General features: G+C 40.5%; 1 protein-coding gene across 1 annotated transcript in view; it reads right to left on the bottom strand.

Moving 5' to 3' along the window:
- Positions 1 to 22,467, bottom strand: part of LOC121462842 (serine/threonine-protein kinase Nek1-like) — a 152,148-nt gene extending 129,681 nt beyond the window's left edge. Inside the window, 8 exon segments of the mRNA XM_041674803.1 lie at positions 5,246 to 5,320; positions 5,476 to 5,523; positions 5,609 to 5,668; positions 6,141 to 6,200; positions 14,004 to 14,154; positions 15,151 to 15,247; positions 15,652 to 15,799; positions 22,359 to 22,467. Coding sequence (XP_041530737.1) covers positions 5,246 to 5,320; positions 5,476 to 5,523; positions 5,609 to 5,668; positions 6,141 to 6,176 — 219 coding nt within the window. The 5' untranslated portion in view covers positions 6,177 to 6,200; positions 14,004 to 14,154; positions 15,151 to 15,247; positions 15,652 to 15,799; positions 22,359 to 22,467.
- Between the last annotated feature and the right edge of the window lie 1,328 nt (positions 22,468 to 23,795).

The raw sequence follows: 23,795 nt of genomic DNA, 5'->3' as shown, positions 1-23,795 counted from the left end.
TTGGCGAATCTGGGGTGATGTGAGTGGAAGGAGCCAAAGAAATGGAAGCTCTTACTTTAGCTAAAATATCTTTTCCCACAGAGGTACCAGGCAGTTTGGCAAGACTAAAATGAATGAGTGATGCACAAAACTCAAGTCCAAATGGATTAAAGACCTCAATATCAGTCCAAACACGCTGAACCTGATAGAAGAGAAAGTGGGAAGTACTCTACAACACATGGGCACAGGAGATCACTTCCTACGTATAACCCCAGCAGCACAAACATTAAGGGCCTCATTGAATAAATGGGACCTCCTGAGACTGAGAAGCTTCCGTAAAGCAAAGGACACTGTCACTAAGACAAAAAGGCAACCCACTGACTAGGAGAAGATCTTCACCAACCCCGCAACTGACAAAGGTCTGATCTCCAAAATATGTAAAGAACTCAAGAAACTAGACCGTAAAAAGTTAATCAACCCAATTATACAATGGGGCACTGAGCTGAACAGAGAATTCTCAACAGAAGAAGTTCAAATGGCCAAAAGACACTTAAGGTCATGCTCAACCTCCTTAGCGATCAGGGATGTGCAAATCAAGACAACTTTAAGATACCATCTTACACCTGTCAGAATGACTAAAATCAAAAACACCAATGATAGCCGTTGCTGGAGAGGTTGTGGAGAAAGGGGTACACTCATCCATTGCTGGTGGGAATGCAAACTTGTGCAACCACTTTGGAAAGCAGTGTGGCGGTTTCTCAGGAAATTCGGGATCAACCTACCCCTGGACCCAGCAATGCCACTCTTGGGAATATACCCAAGAGATGCCCTATCATACAACAAAAGTATATGCTCAATTATGTTCATAGCAGCATTGTTTGTAATAGCCAGAACCTGGAAACAACCTAGATGCCCTTCAATGGAAGAATGGATGAAGAAAGTATGGAATATATACATATTGGAGTACTACTCAGCAGTAAAAAACAAGGACTTCTTGAATTTTGCATGCAAATGGATAGAAATAGAAAACACTATCTGAGTGTGGTAAGCCATACCCAAAAAGAGGAACATGGGATGGGATGTACTCACTCATATTTTGTTTCTAGCCATAAATAAAGGACATTGAGCCTATAATTAGTGATCCTAGAGAAGCTAAATAAGAAGGAGAACCCAAAGAAAAACATATAGGCATCCTCCTGAATATTAACCTTCATCAGGCGATGAAAGGAGAAAGAGACAGAGACCCACAGTGGAGCACCGGACAGAATCTCAAGGTCCAAATCAGGAGCAGAAGGAGAGAGAACATGAGCAAGGAACTCAGGACCACGAGGGGTGCACCCACACACTGAGACAATGGGATGTTCTATCGGGAACTCACCAAGGCCAACTGGCCTGGGTCTGAAAAAGCCTGGGAAAAAACTGGACTCGCTGTACATAGCAGACAATGAGGACTACTGAGAACTCAAGAACAATGGCAATGGGTTTTTGATCCTACTGCACGTACTGGCTTTGTGGCAGCCTAGGCAGTTTGGATGCTCACCTTACTAGACCTGGATGGAGGTGGGTGGTCCTTGGACTTCCCACAGGGCAGGGAACCCTGATTGCTCTTTGGGCTGACGAGGGAGGGGGACTTGACTGGGGGAAGGGGAGGGAAATGGGAGGCGGTGGTGGGGAAGAGACAGAAATCTTTAATTAATAAATAAATAAATAAATAAAATAAAATAAATGAAGGCTGAGAATGAAAAAAAAAAATAAAATGAATGAGTGAGATAAATACCCCCAAAGATACAATTAAATAGTGGGGTCTGATGAGGTAATAAGGCTGTCCCCCTACCCTGACAATAGAGAAACTAGGAGACATAGTTCCCCAAAAATCCCTCAGTACCGAGTATGTGGCTTCAGTATCCAAGGGAAAGGAGATGGGAGGGTCAGATACTGTGGTATTTACCCATTGCTCCCTATTACAGATGACAGTTGTGGTCGGGTCAAAGGGAATTGTCTGTGTTTGATGACTCCATGCCACAATGCGCACGAGGACAACTGACTGACCGATGCCCTTCCCTATGGCACCTTGGACACGGTCTCGTAAGGCCAATATGAGGATTAGGACACGCCTGGGCCCAATGCCCAGTTTTACCACATTTGAAACATGGGCCTGGTGACTCTTGAGCCCCAGGGTCAAGGGAGCGGCAGGGACAGGACGGTCAGTCTCCTGGACGATCATCTGACATTAGTGTTTACGGGCTTTATCACTCCTTGCATGTTACACTTTAAAAGCCAACTTTAAGACTACTTACTGTCAGCCGGGCGGTGGTTGTGCATGCCTTTAATCCCAGCACTCGGGAGGCAGAGGCAGGTGGATCTCTGTGAGGCCAGCCTGGTCTACAAGAGCTAGTTCCAGGACAGGAACCAAAAAAAAAAAAAAAAAGAGGACTACTTACTGCCTGTGGGGTCAAAGGGCCTGTCTCCAAATGCCTAAGTTTAACCCTAATGTCAGGGAAGCTCTGAATAAAACAAAACAAAACAAAACAGTGGGTCATAAGGAACTGCCGGCCCTCTGGGGTCTCTGGATCTAGCTTAGTACATAGTAACAGAGCTTTAGGGAGGCGTTCTGAAAATGCAGACCCATTTCCTTCATATCCTGAATAACCTCTAAGAGTTTATCAGTTTACTGGCTTGAGGGCAGCCTTAAGGAGACCTTTATCTAAAATACTGCCTAGGGTGTTACAATCCCCATGTGGATCCTACTGGGGACTGCCTGGCAAGGGGTGCTGCTGTATTAGTATGGCGCCCTCATCTGCATGCACTCTGGCCTGCCCCCAAACTCACCTATGCTCCTCACGAAGTAGGATCATAAAAATATCATGAAAGGTGAGCCTATGTAAGATTGGATAATGTATTGAAATTACCTTATGAAAGACATAGAATTAGACAAATAAAAACCCAGTTTTTGTTCTATGTGAGAGAGTTCTGAGAGCGAGAAAGAAATACGTACTTTTAGTAGCCCATCCACAGGGTCTGCTGAGGTTGGAAAAGTGAAGTTCATTAGCAGGGTCCAGAGCTGAATCGGGTGTTCCTCCAGCTTAGACGGCATAGCCGGGAACATGTGAGCAGGTGAAGAGCTTGTAAGGACAGGGGCTTAGAACTTAGATAGAAAAGGCTTGGATATAAGGAAACTCCTTCCACCTGCTTGTGCACTGCCAATCGTTAGAAAGTTCCCGCAGAGCATGGGGATCAAAGGTGGCATTAGGTGGCCACTTTAGGTTATTATCTAAAGGGTACTTAGGCCTTTTATTAGAACAAAGATGGACACGCGTGGGAATCTATAAGTACGGCATTAAGCATTACGGTTTTAGGGTCTCTAAAAGACATCCCAGGGGGGAGGGTGAACTGATCGCTTTTGAGGGTTTGTTTCCCATGGCTAAAAATGTGAGAATGGCAAAATAACAAAGGTAATTAATCAGACATCTCAGGAATAGCACGTGGGTTGAGAATCAGGCCAGGATGAATCGGGGGTCAGATGGCCCGAATGGTGGCAGCCCAAGAAAAAATATCCAACAGTGGTGACAGGACCACTTTCAAGTGCTCTGAACAGCAGGGTGCCAAATCTCAGTTTTTAGCTGCGAGGAGCAACCAGAGATGAATGTCAGAGAAGGGTTCAATTGTAGCCATGAAGGCTGTGGTTGGGGGCATTCCCCCCATTTCTAGGAACAGCAGAGGGTTGCTGGGAGCTCACCGGTCAAGTCCTCAGTTGGAGAAAAGGTTAAGATGACCAGAAGGAAAACTCACTGATTGAAGCAGCTGGTGTGCCTAAAAGTTGGCAACCAGTAGATCGTAAAAGTAAATGTGGATTGTTGTGGAGAAAGCCGGTCCAGGGTCCCAGCCCCAGGAGAGGGGGCTGGAGAGTCTATGGAGTCTAGGCACCCATGAAATTACCGGGAGAGAGAACGGATCACAAAACCCACTTTAAGAGTTTAAGAAAGAGAAAGATATGTGCATAGGCTTAAAGAAGTTGGTGCAGGGAGAGTGTGGAGTGGGCATATCCAGCTTTTAAAGTCTGCCTAGCGCATGCGCACAGGGGCTTACGTGGCTGCTTCATGCGTGGTTGCGTCATGTGTAGGAGACATGACCATGCTGCATGTAGGTCACTTAGGGCTTGAGGACCCTGGTTGGCTATATAAACTGCCTGAGCACTTGTTGGCACAGGCGCGGCCCTGGAACCTGGAAGTTCCAGCCGGAGTGCTGGGTGATGGAAGCCATAACAGTCATAATCCAGAAGTCGTCCATGCTTTTTTGCTGTGTCTGTGCTTGCTGCCTTTCAGGTCAGTAGTGGTAGACTTCCCTACACTTCTTTTCCCATTCCTGTCTACTCCGACAAAGTAATTGTGGGAGTGCTCATTTATCACATAACATAATCTAATCAAAGGAGCCATTAAGTACAACTGTATTTACAGCTCAAGAGGAGAGAATACAAAGGAGGGGAATCCCATAGATTGTTTCAGGATTCAGCTTACCAGTATAAGTTAAGTGGTATTTTTGAAAACGATGGAGAAGTACAAGTCTCTGACAGAACAAAAATGGGTAAAGACATTTCTATCTGAGCCCCAGTAGAAAAGCTCTAAGCACTGAAAATAAACTCAGAAAAGTTAATTTGCCTAAGGATACAAAGTCAGATTTGCCCAAAGGGAATGTGTGCATTAAAGAATCTAGGTAAATGGCTATTTAGGCAATTGGTTATCTAGGTGAATGAATGGAGGCGGAGGTGCAGGTGGAAAAGAAAAGCAGGGGTGCTAGACAGTAGAGAGGAGCCGGAGTGCAAAGACATGAGAACCAGCAGGCTCCATACGCTTACGAAATTAGTTCTGCTGTGTAGCACAAGTAGGGCGGAAGAGCATCGTAGTGGGTCGCTATAATTATCTTGGAGAGTCTGACAGTGGCCAATTAAGAAAACCTGAGAACTTAATTTTCAAGATTACATGAAAACTTCTAACAAGCATTATCTGATTTTGTATTTGATTTGAGAGTTCTCTAAAAGGAACTGCAGTACAGCCTTAACACAAAAGTTTTAACTTTAATAAATGTCACATGTTAATTATTATTTATCCCATACACACAGGTAAGGAATAAATCATAATGCACATTGCAGAATTCTATATAACATTATCCATACAGCAAGAAAACAACAGTAGCCAGCGATAGAGATTTAAAGAACAAGGAGACACTGGAGACAAGCAACAGCTTAGCTCCACCAGTATCAAATGCCTACCTTTACTTCACCGCTTCCACCAGCCCTCAATACATTCCTCCATCCTTGTTCCCTGGCCCTATTTATTCTCTCCAACTTTTGGAGAAAGAGAAATAAACAAAATACCATTTCAACTACTTAATACAAAACATACAGAATACATTTAACAATAAAATTAAAATCAGTGCACTTCCTTTAAAACTACATGTGTGGGGAGGGCAGAGCTACACTGTGGAGATGGAGTCTCTTACCCGCTGCTTCTCTTGCCTCTTCACCTGCTCCGCCTTCAGGAAACTAATCTGTAACATTTTAGACATATTCTCAGAACCCAAGTTTTACCATCTACATGTAGGCAAAGGGAGATAAACAAGAGCAAAAAGCTACCTGATCCTTCTGCTTCTTCTCTTTCTCAATAAATTCCAACTTTCTTTTCTTTGCTGCTTCCTTAAACAAAAGAACACTTCTATCAATAATTTCTACCTTTTTATATTTGCATCCAGAAAGTATATCAACAGGAAAGGTATACCCAAAGAGATGAGGAAAACCAAAGGATGAACAAAATAAAGTATCTGTTTGAAAGACACAAAGCAGAAAGGTTTGGAGGCTCTGTAACACTGGTTCTCAACTGGTGGGTTGTGATCCCTGGGGATCAACTGACGTTTCCATGGGGGTCACCTAAGACCATCAGAAAACACAGATATTTATATTAAAATTCATAACAGTAGCAAAATTACAGTTACAAAGTAACAAGGAAACTAATCTGATGGTTGGGGATTACCACAAGATGAGGAACTGTATTTAAGGGTCACGGGATTAGGAAAGTTGAGAACCAGGGATCAATAACGTTAGTGGATTTTGCTGTTGTCTAAGAACTGTTTTGTGAGGCTTTGAAATAAGCAGATATATGTCTTTATACCTCAAACATTTTCTTCTTTTCTTCTCCAGAACACATTTTCTTCGCTGGAATTTGATAGGGCTGGATAAAAAACAAAGCTACAAATTAGATAAATATTTAAGACACTCTTGGAAATCACAAACTTCAGGAAGTTTAAGTTAAGAAAAGGTAAAGAAAGCCAATACTGTTATAACTTTTAAAATGCATTGACTTTAGACAGACACTACTCGTTGATATGCCTTATATTAAACAACCTGGAAGACAACACTCAAACCATCACCTAGTTTTCTCTGCATACACATATTTTTAAAGATTTTATTTAAGGAGAATTTCATATATTATGTAGTATATTATGATCATGTACACTCCCCAGTTCTCACCTCCAACACACCCCCAACTGTAGCACAATAATAAAAATCCAGAGACAGATATTGGGGTTCAACCTGAAGATCAGAAAAGCAAAACAGCCAGCCACTGCTCTCGCCTCTACCCAAGTGGCGATTCTGCCTCCAGGAATCCTCAGAATGAGACTGCACTGCACCCGAGAGCTGTCTCCTGAGCCATCTTATATTCCTCTCTAGTGCTGGGATTAAGGGCATGCACCACTACTGCCTGTTTTCTATGGCAAACTAGTATGGCTACGGCAGTTAAAGGTGTGTGTCACCACTGCCTGGTCTGTAAGGCTGACCAGAGTGGCTGCTTTACTCTCTGATCTTCAGATAAGCGTTGTTTATTAAAATACAAATGAAGGGCTGGAGAGATGGCTCAGCGGTTAAGAGCACTGATTGTTCTACCAGAGGTCCTGAGTTCAATTCCCAGCAACCACATGGTGGCTTACAACCATCTCTAATAAGATCTGGTGCCAACTTCTGGCCTGCAGGGACACATGCAGGCAGAATATTGTATACATAATAAATAAATAAATCTTTAAAAAAAATAAATAAAATACAAATGAAATATCACTACACCCAAGCATGATTTTGATCAGGCACACTCCTTCCCAACTTTCTCCACTAACTCCTCCTAGATCCCTCAACACTTATACCTCCCAATTACCTGTCCTTTTTGTTTTTATAACTGAGTCCAATTGTCCATATATGCATAGGTGTGGGGCTATCCAATGAAGCATCAGCAATATATTAGGGGCACACACCCTAAGAAAAGTGACTCCTTCCTCCAGAAGCCATTAACTTTCTAGTATTTCCTCATGGGTCCTCATGAGCTACTCCCCCAATGGATATTAATTTTACCAATCTAATACTATAATGAAACATCACTTCAAAAGTTAAATAATAAATTTTTCTTAAAAAATAAATTGTATAATATATGTTCATTACATAAAACTCAACAATAAAAATTTATAGTTGTTTCATATTGGAGGTAACCCATATCAATATTTTTATGAGTATCATTCTAGACATTTTTATAAACTTACATACATACATACATAAATATATAAAGCCATAATTTTACCTTTTCTGTTTTTTATAAAATGTTTTATTTGATAGCAAAGTATTTTTAATAATGTCTTGACAATTCCACATGATGGCAATAATTTACTATTATTGGTAATAAATTAACAAGGAAATAATCCAGAATTAATTTATTTAGCCATTATTCTGAGATAGATTTTGGGTTGATTTTAAGTTTTCCTATTCTATATTCTGTAAGAAACTTTCTTACATATACCATTTTGGCTCATACTCAAATATCCCAGAAGACCAATTTAAAAAAAAAAAAGTGGAATTAAAGAGCAACATCATAATTTATATTTTGAGAACTCCACCTCCCCAAAGGCTGAACCAATTTATTTTCCACCAAAGAATATAGAAAACACAGATTTTCATGTGGATTGTTCATCTCTGTTAATTTCTGCTCCTTAAAAATGCTAGAATATTTCCTTTTACATACTTACTGTTCACAAAATCTCAGATACATTCTTGGTTTATCTTGTTTACTATAGCTATTTTCTTATGTTTAGCTTTTACTTATTCTTTTACGGCACTAAAGTTTATAATTATAAATCAGCTACACCTCTATTTTCCTTTATGGTATATGTTAATACTATAGGGCTAAAAAAGACATTTTATTTTTACTAAGCATTTTGACACCTGTCACAGTTAAAACTCTATGAGGCTGTTAGACTCTTTTCCAAATCTGTACCCCATAGAAATCAAATGAGTATGTAGTATCAACGTTAATGAACTAGTGGTGGCACACATCTATAGTCTTAACTGTCAGGAAAATAAATTCAAGGACGACCTGAGAGACTGAAGAAAAAAAAGGGGAAGAAAAACTAATGTAATAAGAGCTTTGGGGCCTAAATGACTAGCTTTTAAATTTCCCCTATTATTGTATGTGTACAGTGTATTCAGGCTTCTGCATAGCAAGGGAGGACAACACTAGAGTTGGTGTTCTTCCCCCCCCCCCACTTTATGTGGGCTGCAGTGATCAAGTCAGGATGGCAGGCTTTTGTTGTAAGCACCCTCCTTCACTTGCTGAATGAGTCTCAGCCCTAGGAAATATCCTTAGCCCAAGAGGTAGAGGTTTAAGAGGTAAGTTATATGGAAGCAAAGATTAGGTTCCTCTTTGATCTTCTCTATCACCTTACATAGAGACTATTCAAGTATTTATGGAATAAAATTCCAAGCTATTCCTCTGAGAGTAACTGGGTGTTTTCAGAATGTTATCTCTATACTAAAGAGATAAAAAGAAACACTGTACTAAGGAAATGGTTTTGTTTTCTGTCACTCAAAAAACAAAAGCAAAAATGAACCTAAACACAGAATTGTGTTCATGGAGCTCCCTCTGGTGGCTTCAAGAAAACAACAAAACCCCTAACAACAAGAACAACAAAACTACATGTACTAGCTTAAATTTATATAAATAAAGATATTACTATATTAAGATATTTAAGCAAGTCTGAATATAAAAATATTTTATATTTGTTGAGAGAATATTCTTTAATTTAAAAAGGAATCATTCAAAAAAACAACAGGAATTTATTTAAAATCTCAGCCAGTACACTAGCTAACACTATCTCAGCTTTTTAGGAGCACAGGAAGAGCAAGCATTCAAGTTGATTTGAGGAGACAGCAAAACCCTGCTTCAAAAAACTAAAACACTTCAGAAACTGTGGGGTTTTTTTTCATTCCATTCCCTTGTTATGACCTTGATAGTTTTCTTATCTATTTGATTGCAATGCTCTTACTTTTTTCTATCTACCTATTGGTGTGGGAGGTCCTTCTGTCTGTGTTGCTTTTCTTGGTTAATGAATAAAGAAACTGCCTTGGCCTGTAGATAGGGCAGAAATTAGGTAGGCGGGGAAGATGGAACTGAATGCTGGGAGAAAGAGAGGCGGAGGGAGGGCATCAATCCGCTGCCAGAGTCAGATGCAAAACCTTGCTGGTAAGCCACAAACATGTGGCAATACAGATTAGTAGAAATGGGTTAAATTAAGATGTAAGAGTTAGCCAATAAGAAGGTAGAGCTAATGGGCCAAGCCGTGATTTAATTAATACGGTTTCTGTGTGGTTATTTCAGAGCAAAGCTAGCTGGGCAGCCAGTTCTGGGCAGCCGGGACAAACAAGAGGCCTTCCTGTTACATTAAGTTTCGTAAATTTTATTTTTATACTTTTATTGTTGCAAAATATACATTATAAAGTCATGTTTTTCGATTTTAAGTCTGTTCTGTCATTATGCAAGCTTGCTCTCCTAGACATTGAGTTTGTGCAACGTTAAATGTTTTAAAATAAGTCATAGCACAATCTAAGTACTGACTACTATCTAATTTTCAGTGGATTGGCTTAAAAATCATTTAAAAATGATTAAAAAAATTGAAAAGGAATAACCTTGCCTAAAACCCTTCTGGTTTTAGGCAGCTATCATCTGAGTCACTTTTCCATCTTAGAATATGAGAGATGGAGCCTATCATTTTGAATATTAAGAGCAAAAATCCAAAACTCCCATTTACACTGACAATTAACTGGAAATAAAAGAACAATTAAGAAAGCACATTACACCGGGCGGTGGTAGCACACGCCTTTAATCCTAGCACTCGGGAGGCAGAGGATCTCTGTTAGTTCGAGGCCAGCCTGGTCTACAAGAGTTAGTTCTAGGACAGGAACCAAAAAGCTACGGAGAAACCCTGTCTCGAAAATCCGAAAAAAAAAAAAAAGAAAGAAAGAAAGAAAGCACATTACTTGATTCCATCAGCTATGAGATGGCTCTGATTTTACACTTGGTTTCTTTTCTGTCCTGGTCAAAGGTGAGGTTTCTACCATGTCATGGATTCAATTCACCATTTCCTTCATTCTCAGAATAGTGGGTGGCCAAGGGACAAAAACAACTCTCATTTTACAAGTTCGCCCAAGTGTGTATTCCTTTTTGTGATTATTCTATGTGGTATCTACCTAATCACATAAACACAAGTATGTCGCTGGGCGGTGGTGGTAAAGGTTTTAATCCCAGGGAGGCAGAGGCAGGTGGATTCTGTGAGTTTGTAGCCTGGTCTACAGAACGAGTTCCAGGGAAAGCTCTAAAGCTACACAGAAAAACCCTGTCTCCAAAGAAAAAAAAAAGATAATGTGTCTGTCCTCTCTTACTCCATGGCCAACATTAGTTTTAGCTCCAAGAATCAGAGACGTTATGCATGTCTATATTACAATTGTTAAACATGTGTTGCAAATGTAAACACTATTTGGAAGAAACATGTATCTTGAAAATTATCTATGAATTAATATTTTAAAAACCTATTTAGAAGACATGAAAAAAATGTAATGAAATTTTGGTATGGAACATAAAATTTTTAAAGCACATTTGTAGCAATGAAGCCAACTGATTTCATGTCAAAATGTGATACAATCATAATGATAATAAATAAAAATGTATAGAATTCAGTTAAAGAAACGCAGTGTATACCAAAGTGTGTTTCATAGTTGTTAAAAGCACACTAAGTCAATTTCAAACTTTCAAAATACTTGATGGAAAAAAGGACATCATGATTACACTAAGATACCAACCTGCTTCACTAGAAACCAAATATGGTATGTATGCAAAAGAAATCTATTTCAAAAGCAGTGTTTTATTTATTGCACCATAGTAAAATAGTTGCTGTAAAGCATTAACAATAAACCTCTGGATGGGGAAATGACTCAGAAGGTAAGGTGCCTACCTAGCTAAGACCTAAGTTTGGTCTTAGTAAGTCCACAGTACTCACATAAGAGCCAGACTTGCTGGTGCTCATCCGTAACCACAGGAGCTATTGGCTAGTGAACCTAGTCAAAGTAGTGAGCTCCTGGGTTTCTGAGAGACCACATCTCAAAAAATAAAGCGAAGAGTGACAGAAAGCACCCGAGGTTGACGGCTGGCCACTTGTACACATATACCTGAAAAAGTATCTCAAAGAACACTTGTTTACTTGAGCCTGAAAGGGTTTTTATCTGTCCTTTCACCCTATTTAGTATGGTTAGGAAATAAAGGGCATTGCTTTCCTGATAGAAATTCAATCTATTCAATCGTTTATTCATTAAAAAAAACAATTTTGTGCAAACATGTATATCAAGGCCCTTCACTTCAAAGAGATCACACTCCAATAAGCATAACAATAAAAGGATACACACAAGGTACTGAAGTTCTGCTAAGGAAGCAGGTCCTATTTCTCTTTGGGAGGGCAGGAGATACAATCAGGAGAAAGATAAAAAAAAAAAGGTGGCATTTCTTATCTCCCATTGGTCAGTGGAAACTTTAAATACAAATGCCACTGCTGCCAATGTGATAATGTCTCTGGCCATGATGCCAGTATTCTATTTGTTAATCTAGAAGCTAAAGTTAGAGCACTCATCACAGACAAGTGGCTCCTTTATTTACCGCCCCTCCTTGCCCTGCTTTTGTTTCCACAGTAGAACTGTAGGAGGTGAGGGTGTTAGCATGTGATCTCATTTTACCTAGCAAGGGTTTCCAACAAAACAGTGCAGTATTGATGTGAGTTGTGCCTACAAAGGGCAAGGAAAAAAAAAAAAAACTCAAGAGGAGGAGAGAGAACAGATCAAACAAACAAACAAAGGACAAAGTGCATAGGAGGGAGAATCAGGTCCAATTTAGCTGATCTGCAGAGAACCTTGGAGCATCACAGCAGATGAGAGCAATAGAAAAGGGGGGATCTTGAGAGGTTTTATCACCTAAGCTTGAGCATGGAACTTAGGTGGCAAGACAAGACGTTGCCACTGAATGTTCTTTTCATGGACACAGTATATAAGTTTTTAATTCAATGAGCCTGTTTCTAATGATCCTCTAATGATTTTAATTCCTTGGTTATAATACGAAGCTAAGGAAATTAAGTTTCAGGGTCTCGAAGGCTGGTATTGAATGATCTTAGCAAGCTATGGGTCTTTTTTACGTGAAAAAAATATTTAATGAAAATTTTTTTTCTTTATAACTGACTTTACAAAGATATTCTCTGGGGCAATTAATAAAGTTTACAATTAGCTGGGTGGTGGTGGCACAAGCCTTTAATCGCAGCACTTGTGAGGCAGAGACAGGCAGATCTCTATGAGTCTAGACAGCCTAGTCTACAGAGAAAGTTTCAACTCACAGCCGAGGCTACACTGAGAAACCCTGTCTCAAACAAACAAACAAACATCAGAAATATTGAGGTGGAAGATTAGGGGATGATCAGAATCTTAGAGGATTTAAAGTAATAAGTCTTCGGTCCTAGGTTTCCTTTCATGACCAAAGAGAGAGAAAAGGATATGATGGTGTGTTTGATAGCTGAATAAACAGAATCAACAAATGATAAAGCCAGCGTGCCAGTTACACCCCCTGTACAAAGCCTGCACTATCACAGAGGCTGCTGGAGACACACTACAGAAGGAAAGTGTCCCTTTCTGCTATTGCAGCACGTGGGGACCTGTGACACTCACTCCTGCAGGTTACCTTGCAAAAGTTGTGCCTATGTCCTGCCCGTTTCCAACTGAATCTCAACAGTACCACAAAGACAGTTTCCTACAGAGTTCTGCTGGTGTCCAGTCAGCTCAGCAGCACTGCCATATTCTGCTTGCCTCCAGAAGGCTCCTCAGAGTTTGTCAGCTCCCTAGGTGCTTTCTTGGTACAACTTCCCAGTGGACTTCAGTTCTGTGGTAGATAGCTTTCTCTTGGCCAGCGCCAGGCTGTGGGAACTCAGTGGACATCACCACAAATAGTCTTAACAGCTATTCCCCGTCCATAAGATCTGAATTAACTTCACAGATGGAGTTGAGGAGTTTTCACATTTTTGTTCTTTGAGTGTACTAGGAGTAGCAGCTGATTTCTGTATTTGCCACTCCTATACTATATTCCTCTTACCTATTTAATGGCTAAATCCTAAAATAAGCTAATAATGATTTACACTAAAATTTCCATATTCAAATTCCAAATCAAAAGTGCCAATGTTGTGCAATTGATACCATGATCCCAGTCATGTAACTCAACAGCTTTAGGCCATTTTTTTACTCTGAAGTGGGAAACTATCACAATATGAATCATATTCAGAATTATAGAGTTCCAAGATTTTGATTTATTTGACTATGAATTCTGAAATACCCAATATCTGGTGTTTTAGCAATAATATCACAGGTACTTACTTCTCTGCATACAATCAAGAGGTCCAAGGAGGACTTCATTTACAATGCTATCCTTTTGTATTATACCAGCTGTGTACTCAATGTATCTACCTAATGCTGTCCACCGCGTTAGTAAGGCTCCTCCATTTTAGCACGGATGCAGAGGCATAGCAATACTCCTCAGTAAGGAGATGAAGACTACCCCGAGTACCAGATAACCAATGGGGCTGTTACTACACAGGGTCAAACTGACCTTGACATTAATCAGTTTGAAAAATGATCTTACCTGTTTATGTTTTGGGGGTGATTTTTTTCAAGTAACATTTTATCTTCATACTTCTTATATGTTAAAGGCACTCCATATTTAGCAGCAGGCTTTGTGATTTTCTGAGAAGGGACAAGAGAACTGGCACTTTGCCCTGATCCTGGTCTTTTACCTGCATGAAAAGACAAGTAATTCTTTTTCAGTAGTTCTTTACAGTGAATCTTTAATGCCAAGAAAACTTCAGGAATGCTACTTTTTTATTTTCACAATCATATGTTTGCTATCCACTGTCAACCACGCTAATTTCTAGGGAGTTCGAATGAAGGTGAACTTAGAAGAACCTGAGAACATGTAGTCATGCCTGTCTATGCCTTCTGAACATATATGGTGACAGGTAATGCTTAAAATGAAGTACATTTGAATCATTCAGATGACTCCTAGGTGCAGTTGGGCCTGTTCACCACGTTCTAGGATGGACTGGGAGGGCCCATGAGGACCCACTCCTAGAAGAGGATATATGGTAGTTAAAGGCTACTGGGCAAGGACGAGTCATTTTTCCTCAGGGCTCTCATCACTGGTAAACTGCCCAAGAAATAACCCCATTATGGAAGTCTTTGACACGAACACATTATGGGAACTCCTTCAGCCAGCACCCCATACCTGTCCACATGCAAGCAACCCTAGTTAAAGTCTGTGGGTTATTAAAAAGAGAAGACATGAAAGTAGGATGGGAGTTGGGAGTGCTTGGAAGAGGAACGCAATGGGCTGCAGGTGGAATATGATTAAGTTATATGCATATATGAAATCATCAAAAATAAGGTAATGGTTTTTACAAAAATCAAGATCAGAACATTTTCTCAGTGTCAGTAGAAATACTTATAGGGAAATTTAAGGTTAAAATGTTGCTATTAATTTTGCCCACTCAAAATTTTTGTACTATACTGCTTCTTCTTAAGTAATTGTTAATAACAGTAAGTCAATATTAAGCTATGAGGATATCACTACTATCCTAAAATCAAACTAATACTAACATGTATATTTATGAAACAACAAAAACAAAAAGTATTTTTACCGAAAATACATTCACAAAAAAAATCCTTAAAGGAAAATACCCAAAAGTTGTAAGTATCTTAGAGCTTATTTTAAATGTTTGCAAAATATATCTGACCTTCAAAGGATTCTTTATATTGGACAATATTTGGATGCTTCATGTTTGCCAACACTGCAACTTCTCTCCTTGATTCCTGCCGTTCTTTGCCGGACATCTTAAATGGAAGAAAATAGTAAAGCCACTAATAAAAGGTAAAAGTCCACCTATAAGAGAGTGGTTAAAAATGCTACTAATACAGCATGATAACAATAACAAACATTAAAAACTATAGCAGTATGTTACAAAGGAATGAACTGAATCCGTAAGTGAAGCCCATTAAGCGTGCCCAATCTACAGTAAGTCACAGGACTGTAAGTATATGTTTCTACATACCGTACAGGAACAAAAAGGAAAAAATCTGAAAGGACACACAGACTCCAGTGACGTAGTGGTCCTGATGGGATCATAGCACTCTTCCTCACTAGGTTATGTGTTTCTCTGATAAATAATAAATATTTAATATTTGATCCTAGGCTGACCAAATTACTACTTCTGCAAACAAAGTAAAAATGTACTTACCCTTGAAATGTTAATTTCCTTGATAACATAATGCCTGCCATCCTCCGTGGACTTAACAAGAACAGCTTTTCCAAATGAGCCTTCTCCAATCTTCTGTAGTCTAACATACTTCTCCATGGCTCTTTCTTAAGGCATTTTTATAGGGTAGCTACATGCAAAAGAATTAGCAGAGATTAGGCAAGTCTTAATACAAAGATATTTAATATCTTGACTGAAACTTACACTTTACACTTAGAACAAAACAAGAAATATTGATGTTTCAGTTTTATTAGAATGCTTTGAAGTATCCAGCAGTAAACATATTTACAACACAGGCACATAAAGGCAATCTTTTTCCTACATGAACAAGTAGCATTATTTTATTATTTTAATAAGAATAAAGCTTAGTAAGACAATTTTTCAAAGTTGTTTCAACAATTGAAGGTAAAATTTCTGTACGCATATTTTGTTATTTATTGTAAGGATTTTCTTAGGATAAAATCTGAAAAATAAGACAATGCAGGTGTTAATTAAAGCTTGCAAACATATTACTTAAGCATCTTGCAGAAATCTGTCAGAACATGGTCCAAGAACGAAGGCATGTGAGAATTGTGAGAATTCCTGAGTGTAGTGTTTATTTCAGCTGCTGTCATTCATCTGCTCTGTGGAAAAAATGTTTTCCCGTGATTGTACTCTTTACTCATGTGACTCAGCCCTCAGAGTATAAACTTCTGCTGCTCTGAATAAAGGTGGCTATCGCATGAGACTTCGACCCACCTCCTCTTTAGGCCCCACTCTCTCCGGTTCACAGACCCACTAGAGTGGTAAACATCTACTACGGTAACCAATACTGTATAAAATGCTAACTCTTAAACACTCTTACCAACAGTGGCTATTCTTTATAAAGATATCAAAGAAGCAACAAAAGGCAGTAGTTAAAGAGCTGGCCTGCAAGATGGCTCAGTGGGTTAAAGGCACTTGCTAAGCAAGTTTGGAGAGCAGAGTTGGATCCCTGGAAGGAGAAAGCTCCACAAAGTTGCTGCTTGGCTTCCACACATGCGCATGGCACACATGCCCCCACTGACATCTGCACTTGCAGTTATAACAAACTTCAGTGTCTAAAAAGAGCACTGGACCCTAGAGCTTGTGGTGGTTTGAGTAAGAACAGCCCCACAGGCTCATATACTTGCATTTTTAGTCTCCAGGTGAAGAACTCTTTAGAAGGCTAGAAGGCGTGGCCTTGTTGGAGGAGGTTTATCACTGGGAGTAGGATTTGAGATTTCACATGACCATACCAGGCCCAGTGCCCCACTTTCCTCTGCAGACCTGCCTGTGGATCAGGATGTAAAGGTATCAGCTACCACTCCAGCACTGTGCTATGCCTTCCTGCCTGCCGCCATGCTCCCTTCACAATAAACTAACCCTATGAAACCATAAGCAAGTCCCTAGTTAAATTCTTTCCTTTGTAAGAGTTGTCTTGGTCACTGTGTCTCCACACAACACTAAGACAGAGCTATGTCCTGGTTATATTACTTGTCACATGACCTTAGACCAGTGGTACTCAACCTGTGGGTTGCGACCCCTTGGGCAGTTGAACTACCCTTCATAGGGGTTGCATATCAGATAGCTACATATGAGATATTTACAATATAATTCATTACAGAGGCAAAACTACAGCTGTGAAGTAGTAACAAAATAATTTTATGATTGGGGGTCACCACAGCATGAGGAACTGCACTAAAAGGTGCAGTATCAGAGCTGTTGAGAACCACTGCCTTACACTAATGCCTTCTGTATCTCAATTTATTCACCTATAAATGTGATAAACACAGTATGCCCTTAAAGAATCATTGTGAGGGTAATTAAAGCAATACACCAAGAACGATCTAAGGCATGTGTCACTGTGTTCCTGTTTCTGATGGACAGTGCTACATTTCAATTCTTCTGCTTCCTGATAAATCTGAAAATTTCTTCCATATTTATTCAACATTTGTACTTCCTGTAAACTGTTTGCCCAGTTCTACTTGCATAGTCTTTTATTAGTATGCAAAACCTTACTATTTAATGAAATATTCATCTGTCATAAAAGTAAAAACTTTATTTTTGAGACAGGTTTTTAATGTAATCCAGGCTGGTCTCAAACTAACTGTCCTCCTTTTCAGTCCTAAATGCTAGGGTACAAGTGTGTACCTCCACTCCCAGCTAAATATGAACTGGCTTGATTAGTATACCTCAAAGATTTTCCAACCAAGATAAAGTTGTTAGTAGCTTGGCTAATCCTAGTTGTCAACTTGACTATACCTGGAATCAACTAAAACCCAAGCAGCTGGGCACGCCTGTAAGGGATTTTCTTGGCTGGATCATTTGAGGTGGGAAGACCCACTCCAAATCTGCATCACTTGAGATCAGAAGACCCATCCTAAAATCTGGGCTACACCTTTGGTGACAGTCCACATAAAAGGATATAAAGGTATCAACTACCACTCCAGTACTACGCCATGCCTTCCTGCCTACCGCCACGCCATGGAGGACAGACGCTTTGGCTCTTTACCTGCTTGCCTTCACTCCCAAGGGCAAGCTCATCAAGCCCACTGCTGAAGCACCCCTTCACTGGCATTAAAAACTTCATCTTCAGGCCGGGCGGTGGTGGCGCACGCCTTTAATCCCAGCACTCGGGAGGCAGAGGCAGGCGGATCTCTGTGAGTTCGAGACCAGCCTGGTTTACAGAGCTAGTTCCAGGACAGGCTCCAAAACCACAGAGAAACCCTGTCTCGAAAAACCAAAAAAAAAAAAAAAAAAAAAAAAAAAAAAAAAAAAAAAAAAAAAAAAAAAAACTTCATCTTCAGGATTGAAGACTAACCTTGTGGACGAGATTCTTTGCTTTTCCATCTGGTCACAGCCATTGTTGGGCTAGCTAGACCACAGCCTGTAAGCCACTCTAATAAACCCCCATCTATTCTGTTTCTCTAGAGAATCATGACTAATACAATAGCTTGAACAATTATAATTTTAGGATAAGTCAGAAAAAATACACTAGTTAATGAGAGCTTAAGAAAGGAAGCATGTGAAAGTCATAAAAGCAGTAATCAACACAGCCAGGGGCAAGATTTCTCTTCTGCAGAATACATAAATTCACTATTTTAGTCTGAAACTAATACTTTATTCACCCAAGATGCTCTGTTTCCATTCACAGCAAGCACATTCCAATGTATAATTCCCTTCTAGGAGGAAATGGGCTTTCAGGAAGCTTAAAGTTTCTGCCACAGTTCACCACCTCATCCACCAATACTAAATTTTTAAATTTCCCTTAAAAGGTTCGATTTTCTTAAGTTACAGAATTCATAATATAGTCCTGAAAACTAAAAGTTAAAATCCAGCCTGTAGTAAAATTGATAATTATCTTATCAAATTTTGTGAAAAAAGAACCTTCCTCAACATTAATAAACATTATAATCAGATCTCATTTCAATTTCTATAATGAAAATTCTTTTAGCAACTTTAAGAGAACTAAGAATTAAAATATTATCATAAAAATCCAGCCATCAACAGTAGGATAGAGAGGAAAAGTCATTCCAAACATGCCCTACATTGAATCAACTGGCATAGTATAATGGGTATCTGGGAATCAGCCAAAACTTAATGCTATTCCCAGAACATGGAAGCTCAATGTATCATATTACTTATACTACTTAGAGATGATAAACTTATCTTAGAAGACTCAATTCCATGAAATAAAATTACATTAAATAATAGCCACATAATGAGGTTATTTCATAACCATCATTGTTTTGTGACGTTTTTCGAAGAGAGGAGAAAACAAAATTTGTCAGTTTGGCTCTTTTTCCAAATTTAATTGCCAATTCCTTTCTAGATACTATACCAAAAAGGCAGAACCTATTAGTGTTCCTATTCTGTAATTCTATTGCCATCCACATACTGAGCTTTGTGGTTCTAATTCAGTAAAGCCAAATTTACTGCTCTTGGTAAAAAGAAAATAATTCTAATTGCCATCAAACAATGATAAACACATTGTTTATCAATGGTGTGGGAAGTCCTGTCTATGTGTTGCTTTTCTTGGTTAATAAATAAAGCTGTTTCAGACAGTGGCTTAGCAGAATAGGGCAAGGCAGGAATTCCAAGTAGATAGAGGAGGAGAGAGAGGCAAAGTCAAGGAGAAGCCATAGAGCTACAGCAGGAGACGCCAGAAGAAACCTTACTGATAGGCCACAACCACATGGTGACACACAGATTAATAGAAATGGGTTAATTTAAGATATAAGAGCTAGCTAGCAATACAACTAAGCTATTAGCCAAACAGCATTGCAAATAATATAGTTTCTGTGTGATTATTTCGTGTCTGGGCAACCAGGAACAAACGAGCTGCCTCTACCAACAGGTACCTTTCTGAGCAATCAGATTCATGTTAATGAGTTTTGGAACACATGACAAGTTCTCCTTTTCTGCAGTCAATGTAAATCAGAAGGAAAACAAGCTACCTATTTCATAGTTGTTAGACTTTACAACTAATTTATTATACTAGAAAACAGTTTCAAATGAAGTGAAAGAAAAGATAATAACATATACCACCTGCATCAACTGGCTTTCTTACACAACCAGGACCATGCGCCTAATGGTGGCCCCACCCACAGTAGACTGAGCTCTCCCACACCAATCGTTAATCAAGAAAATGCTCACAGACATGTACAGGACAATCTGACTGAGGCAAGCCTTCAAGTGAGACTCCCTTTTCCAAGATATGTCTAGATTTGTATCAAGTTGGCAACAAACGCATTTATATAAGAAATAGTTCTGTAAGGACACAAAAACTAGTAATATTGCTTTTAAAAAGGGAAGGGAACAGTTGAGAATTCTTTGATCTTTTGTATTGTCTGAATTTTGAACTATAAGAATTGATTAGCTAGTCAAAATAATAGTTAAACTTTTAATAAGCCATGTATACTGATACAAGTAGGAAGAACACTGAGCAAATCAATTTTTTCACTTTAATTTTTAAATGTTTTAAAATGTATGTATTTAGAAAGACAGACAGACTGGGGGGGGGGACAACTTGTGGGAGTCAGTTCTTTTCTTCCACCACGTAGGTAGGTCATGGAGACTGATCTAAGGTCATCGGGCTTGGTGACAATCTTGCTGGCCCTACTTGAATATCTGAACAGGAAAGGGGATACAGCTTGGCAGCAGAAGCACCTGCCTAGAATGCACCAGGCCCTGGGACTAATCCTTAACATTGAAGGAGAAAAACCTCAAACAATGTCCAAACTTTTTTACCTTAACATTTAAAGTTTTGCCACAATATCATGTTGCTTTTTAACCCCGTAGCTCTAGACAAATTAGGTATCTTCCTTTTTATTCTAAGAACTATTACAAATAAGCAATGTTTGACACAATATTATGAACCACATGTGAAAACTGTCAGATTACATGAATTTAAAACTGCATCTCCATCAATCAGGAAAACACATACTGATTGGCAGTAAGCATAGCTGTTTCAGATATTTGATGGACAGGTTATTCCAAAGGGAAACATTAGGAATAGATGAAAACAGATGCCAAGAAATTTCCTGGTACTGCCTACAGGCAGTCTAAACACACAGTTCTTCCAAAACAATAGAAACAGCCTGAACTGTAGAAAGGGTCAATGTATCTTCTCAGAGAGGAAAATCCTTCTCTATTTTTCATAACTGAGAAAAAATTAGAAAACAAAATAGAGGATTGCTACTATTTATTTTTCACAGTATGTGTTTTCTCCTTGGTAAATATGTTCAGGCAACATTCAAGGAGTTTGAGGTAGAAACTACCAACATACAAAGACAAACTTAATATGCATGAAAAGCTATTATGTCCATAATTTAGAAAAGAAAGCAGACTAGAGAGTAAAATCTGCTTGGGATACAATGCTAATGTATTATTAATATGACCTCAAAAGAACTTCTGTGGTGAAATTCCACAGCTTTTATCAGATTTCTAACAGACTTTTTTTCTGTGTAAAAACCAGTTTCCCCACAAAATAGGTTACTCGGGTTTCCCTAGAAGAGACAATTTTAACTGCAGACATCCAGATTCTCAAAACTAGAAACAAAGAACTACTCTTTGTGTTTGGCTGCAGCCCTTCATCTCTACTTACTGCATCTTAAGAAAAGCCCATCATTAGCGCTTAGACGGACTAGGGCTTTTAAGCCTTCACAAACATTTCTGATGTGATTTATGTAGGCAATAAAAATATTTCTGCTTCTCGGAGGTCTTACAGGAGAGAAAAAAAATTGACCGGGCAGATAACCTGCCTAGAAAAAATGAAGTCCTGTATCCAATCCCCAGGAACCCTCCCCAAAGTTCCACTAAATTATTTAAAGTAGTAAAAATTTGAATACTTTACACATGGAAATTGTGTCAAATCATGAAGAGAAGTGATACATTAGCTTTTAGGTTAATTAGTTAACTGTTATTCATTTTCTCATTGAAATACACAGATAACATCAAAGGCATCAGATCCATTTAAATGACTGCTTATCATCCACTAAGATTGCATTGTCATTTTATATCAAAGAACTGCTTGGAGAGACGAGTTTACATTTTAATGAGCTGAAGGTGCTTCACGTGCAAACACTTGGGAGGGCATCCATGCACTTTGCAGAGCGTCCACACAAGTCTCCTGGCTCCCAGTGACTTCACCATCCTGCCTACCACTGCTTCCCCCACGAGAAACTCACCTCAATGACAAGGTACTTGATTCAGAATAACAGTGGCGACCAGAAGCACCGGTCCAGAGGCAGCAGGGTCTTCCCCTAGGGCTTAAGGCAGCGGCACCACGGTGCACTTTGAAAAAGGCATGCTGAAAGAGAAAGCGAGTCTGTCTCCCCAGCAGCCGCTCACAGCCCTGGCACGGGTCTCCGGCTGATGCGTCACGCTCGCCTCCGGCCGGCCAGGCACAACGCCCGCACCACGGAGCCCGGCTCCGCGGACGACACAAACACAGCGGTTTCTGACCCCTTGGAAACGGCGGCGGCACAGGGGGAGTGCCTGGGTACCGCCCCCAACTTCACAGGGCCAGGAGGCAGGGCCGGGCGCGGAGCCGCAGCACGTGCGACTGGGGGGCTAGATGCCGCCTGCGTCCTCCCGCCTCGCCACAGTGACCATGGATTCCGGGCTGCGGGCAACTGCACCGGCTCAAGGTAGGGACGCCCCACGTAGCCGCCCCAAAACCCAGGGGCTGAGGATGGGGGAGAAGAGAGGAACGGCCCGCGTCCCTGTCGTCGGCGTGTGACGTCAGCGCGCAGGGGCCTACTTGCAAAGGTGCTGCAGGGGAGGAGCCGGAAGGCGCGGCGGGGCGGGGCTAGCCGAACGGTGCAAACGGGGCGGTACCTGCAGGGCGGGGCGGGACTAGCGTGGATGATAGGGGCGAGGCTTTGGGGAAGGGCGGGTCACGGGACTGCGGAAGCGAGGGGCTCCGGGCCCCACGCAAGTGGAGGAACTGGAGCGAAGCATCGGGGTCAGAGGGGCGGGCCTAGAGGAGAGAGGAGGCGAGGCGGAGGGCGGAGCGAGAGGTAGGCGGATCGCTTGGAGGCGGGGCGAAGCGAGTTGGGCGGGATCGGGGAGGAGCAAAGGGACTGGGCGGGGCATCGGAAAGGGGCGGGGCCGACGGAGAGTGTTAGGGCCACTGGGGTGAGGCTTGTGAAGACTGAAGAGAAATGGTGCTAGCTGAAGGTGCGGCTAGGGGGCGGGGCGAGCGAGGAGGGGCGGAGCTTCAGGAGTTGCTAAGAACCAGAGGGAGAGTGTGATACGAAAAGGGTTGGAGAGATCCGAGTGGGAAGAAGAATGTAAAATTGGAAAGAATTAGGCTGAGTGAAGGCGGGAAGTTCACTCAGGAATCTCGGACTGAATAAAGCATATTAATAACTTTCCCACACAAAGTGCACAGATACGCTACTTATATACTTTAAGCCCTCATTGCTTAACTGAGGATGCCATAAGTTGACAAATAATTTTCCTTTAACTACAAAACCTTAAAAAAGTTATTTTGAGAGAATAGAGAAACGGTTCAGTTGTTAGGACGAGGACGAGTTCGGATTCCCAGAACCCATGCTGGTTAGCTCACAACCATCTGTAATTTAACTTTAGGGGGATCCTGAAGCCTCTGGCCTCTGCAG

This window comes from Microtus oregoni, unplaced genomic scaffold (genome assembly GCF_018167655.1).
Source record: "Microtus oregoni isolate MIOR12 unplaced genomic scaffold, Mior012 000025F_ref0000491, whole genome shotgun sequence".
Taxonomy (NCBI): Eukaryota; Metazoa; Chordata; class Mammalia; order Rodentia; family Cricetidae; genus Microtus; species Microtus oregoni.
Note: the sequence above shows the minus strand (reverse complement) of the source record. Positions and strands in the feature narration are given on the sequence as shown.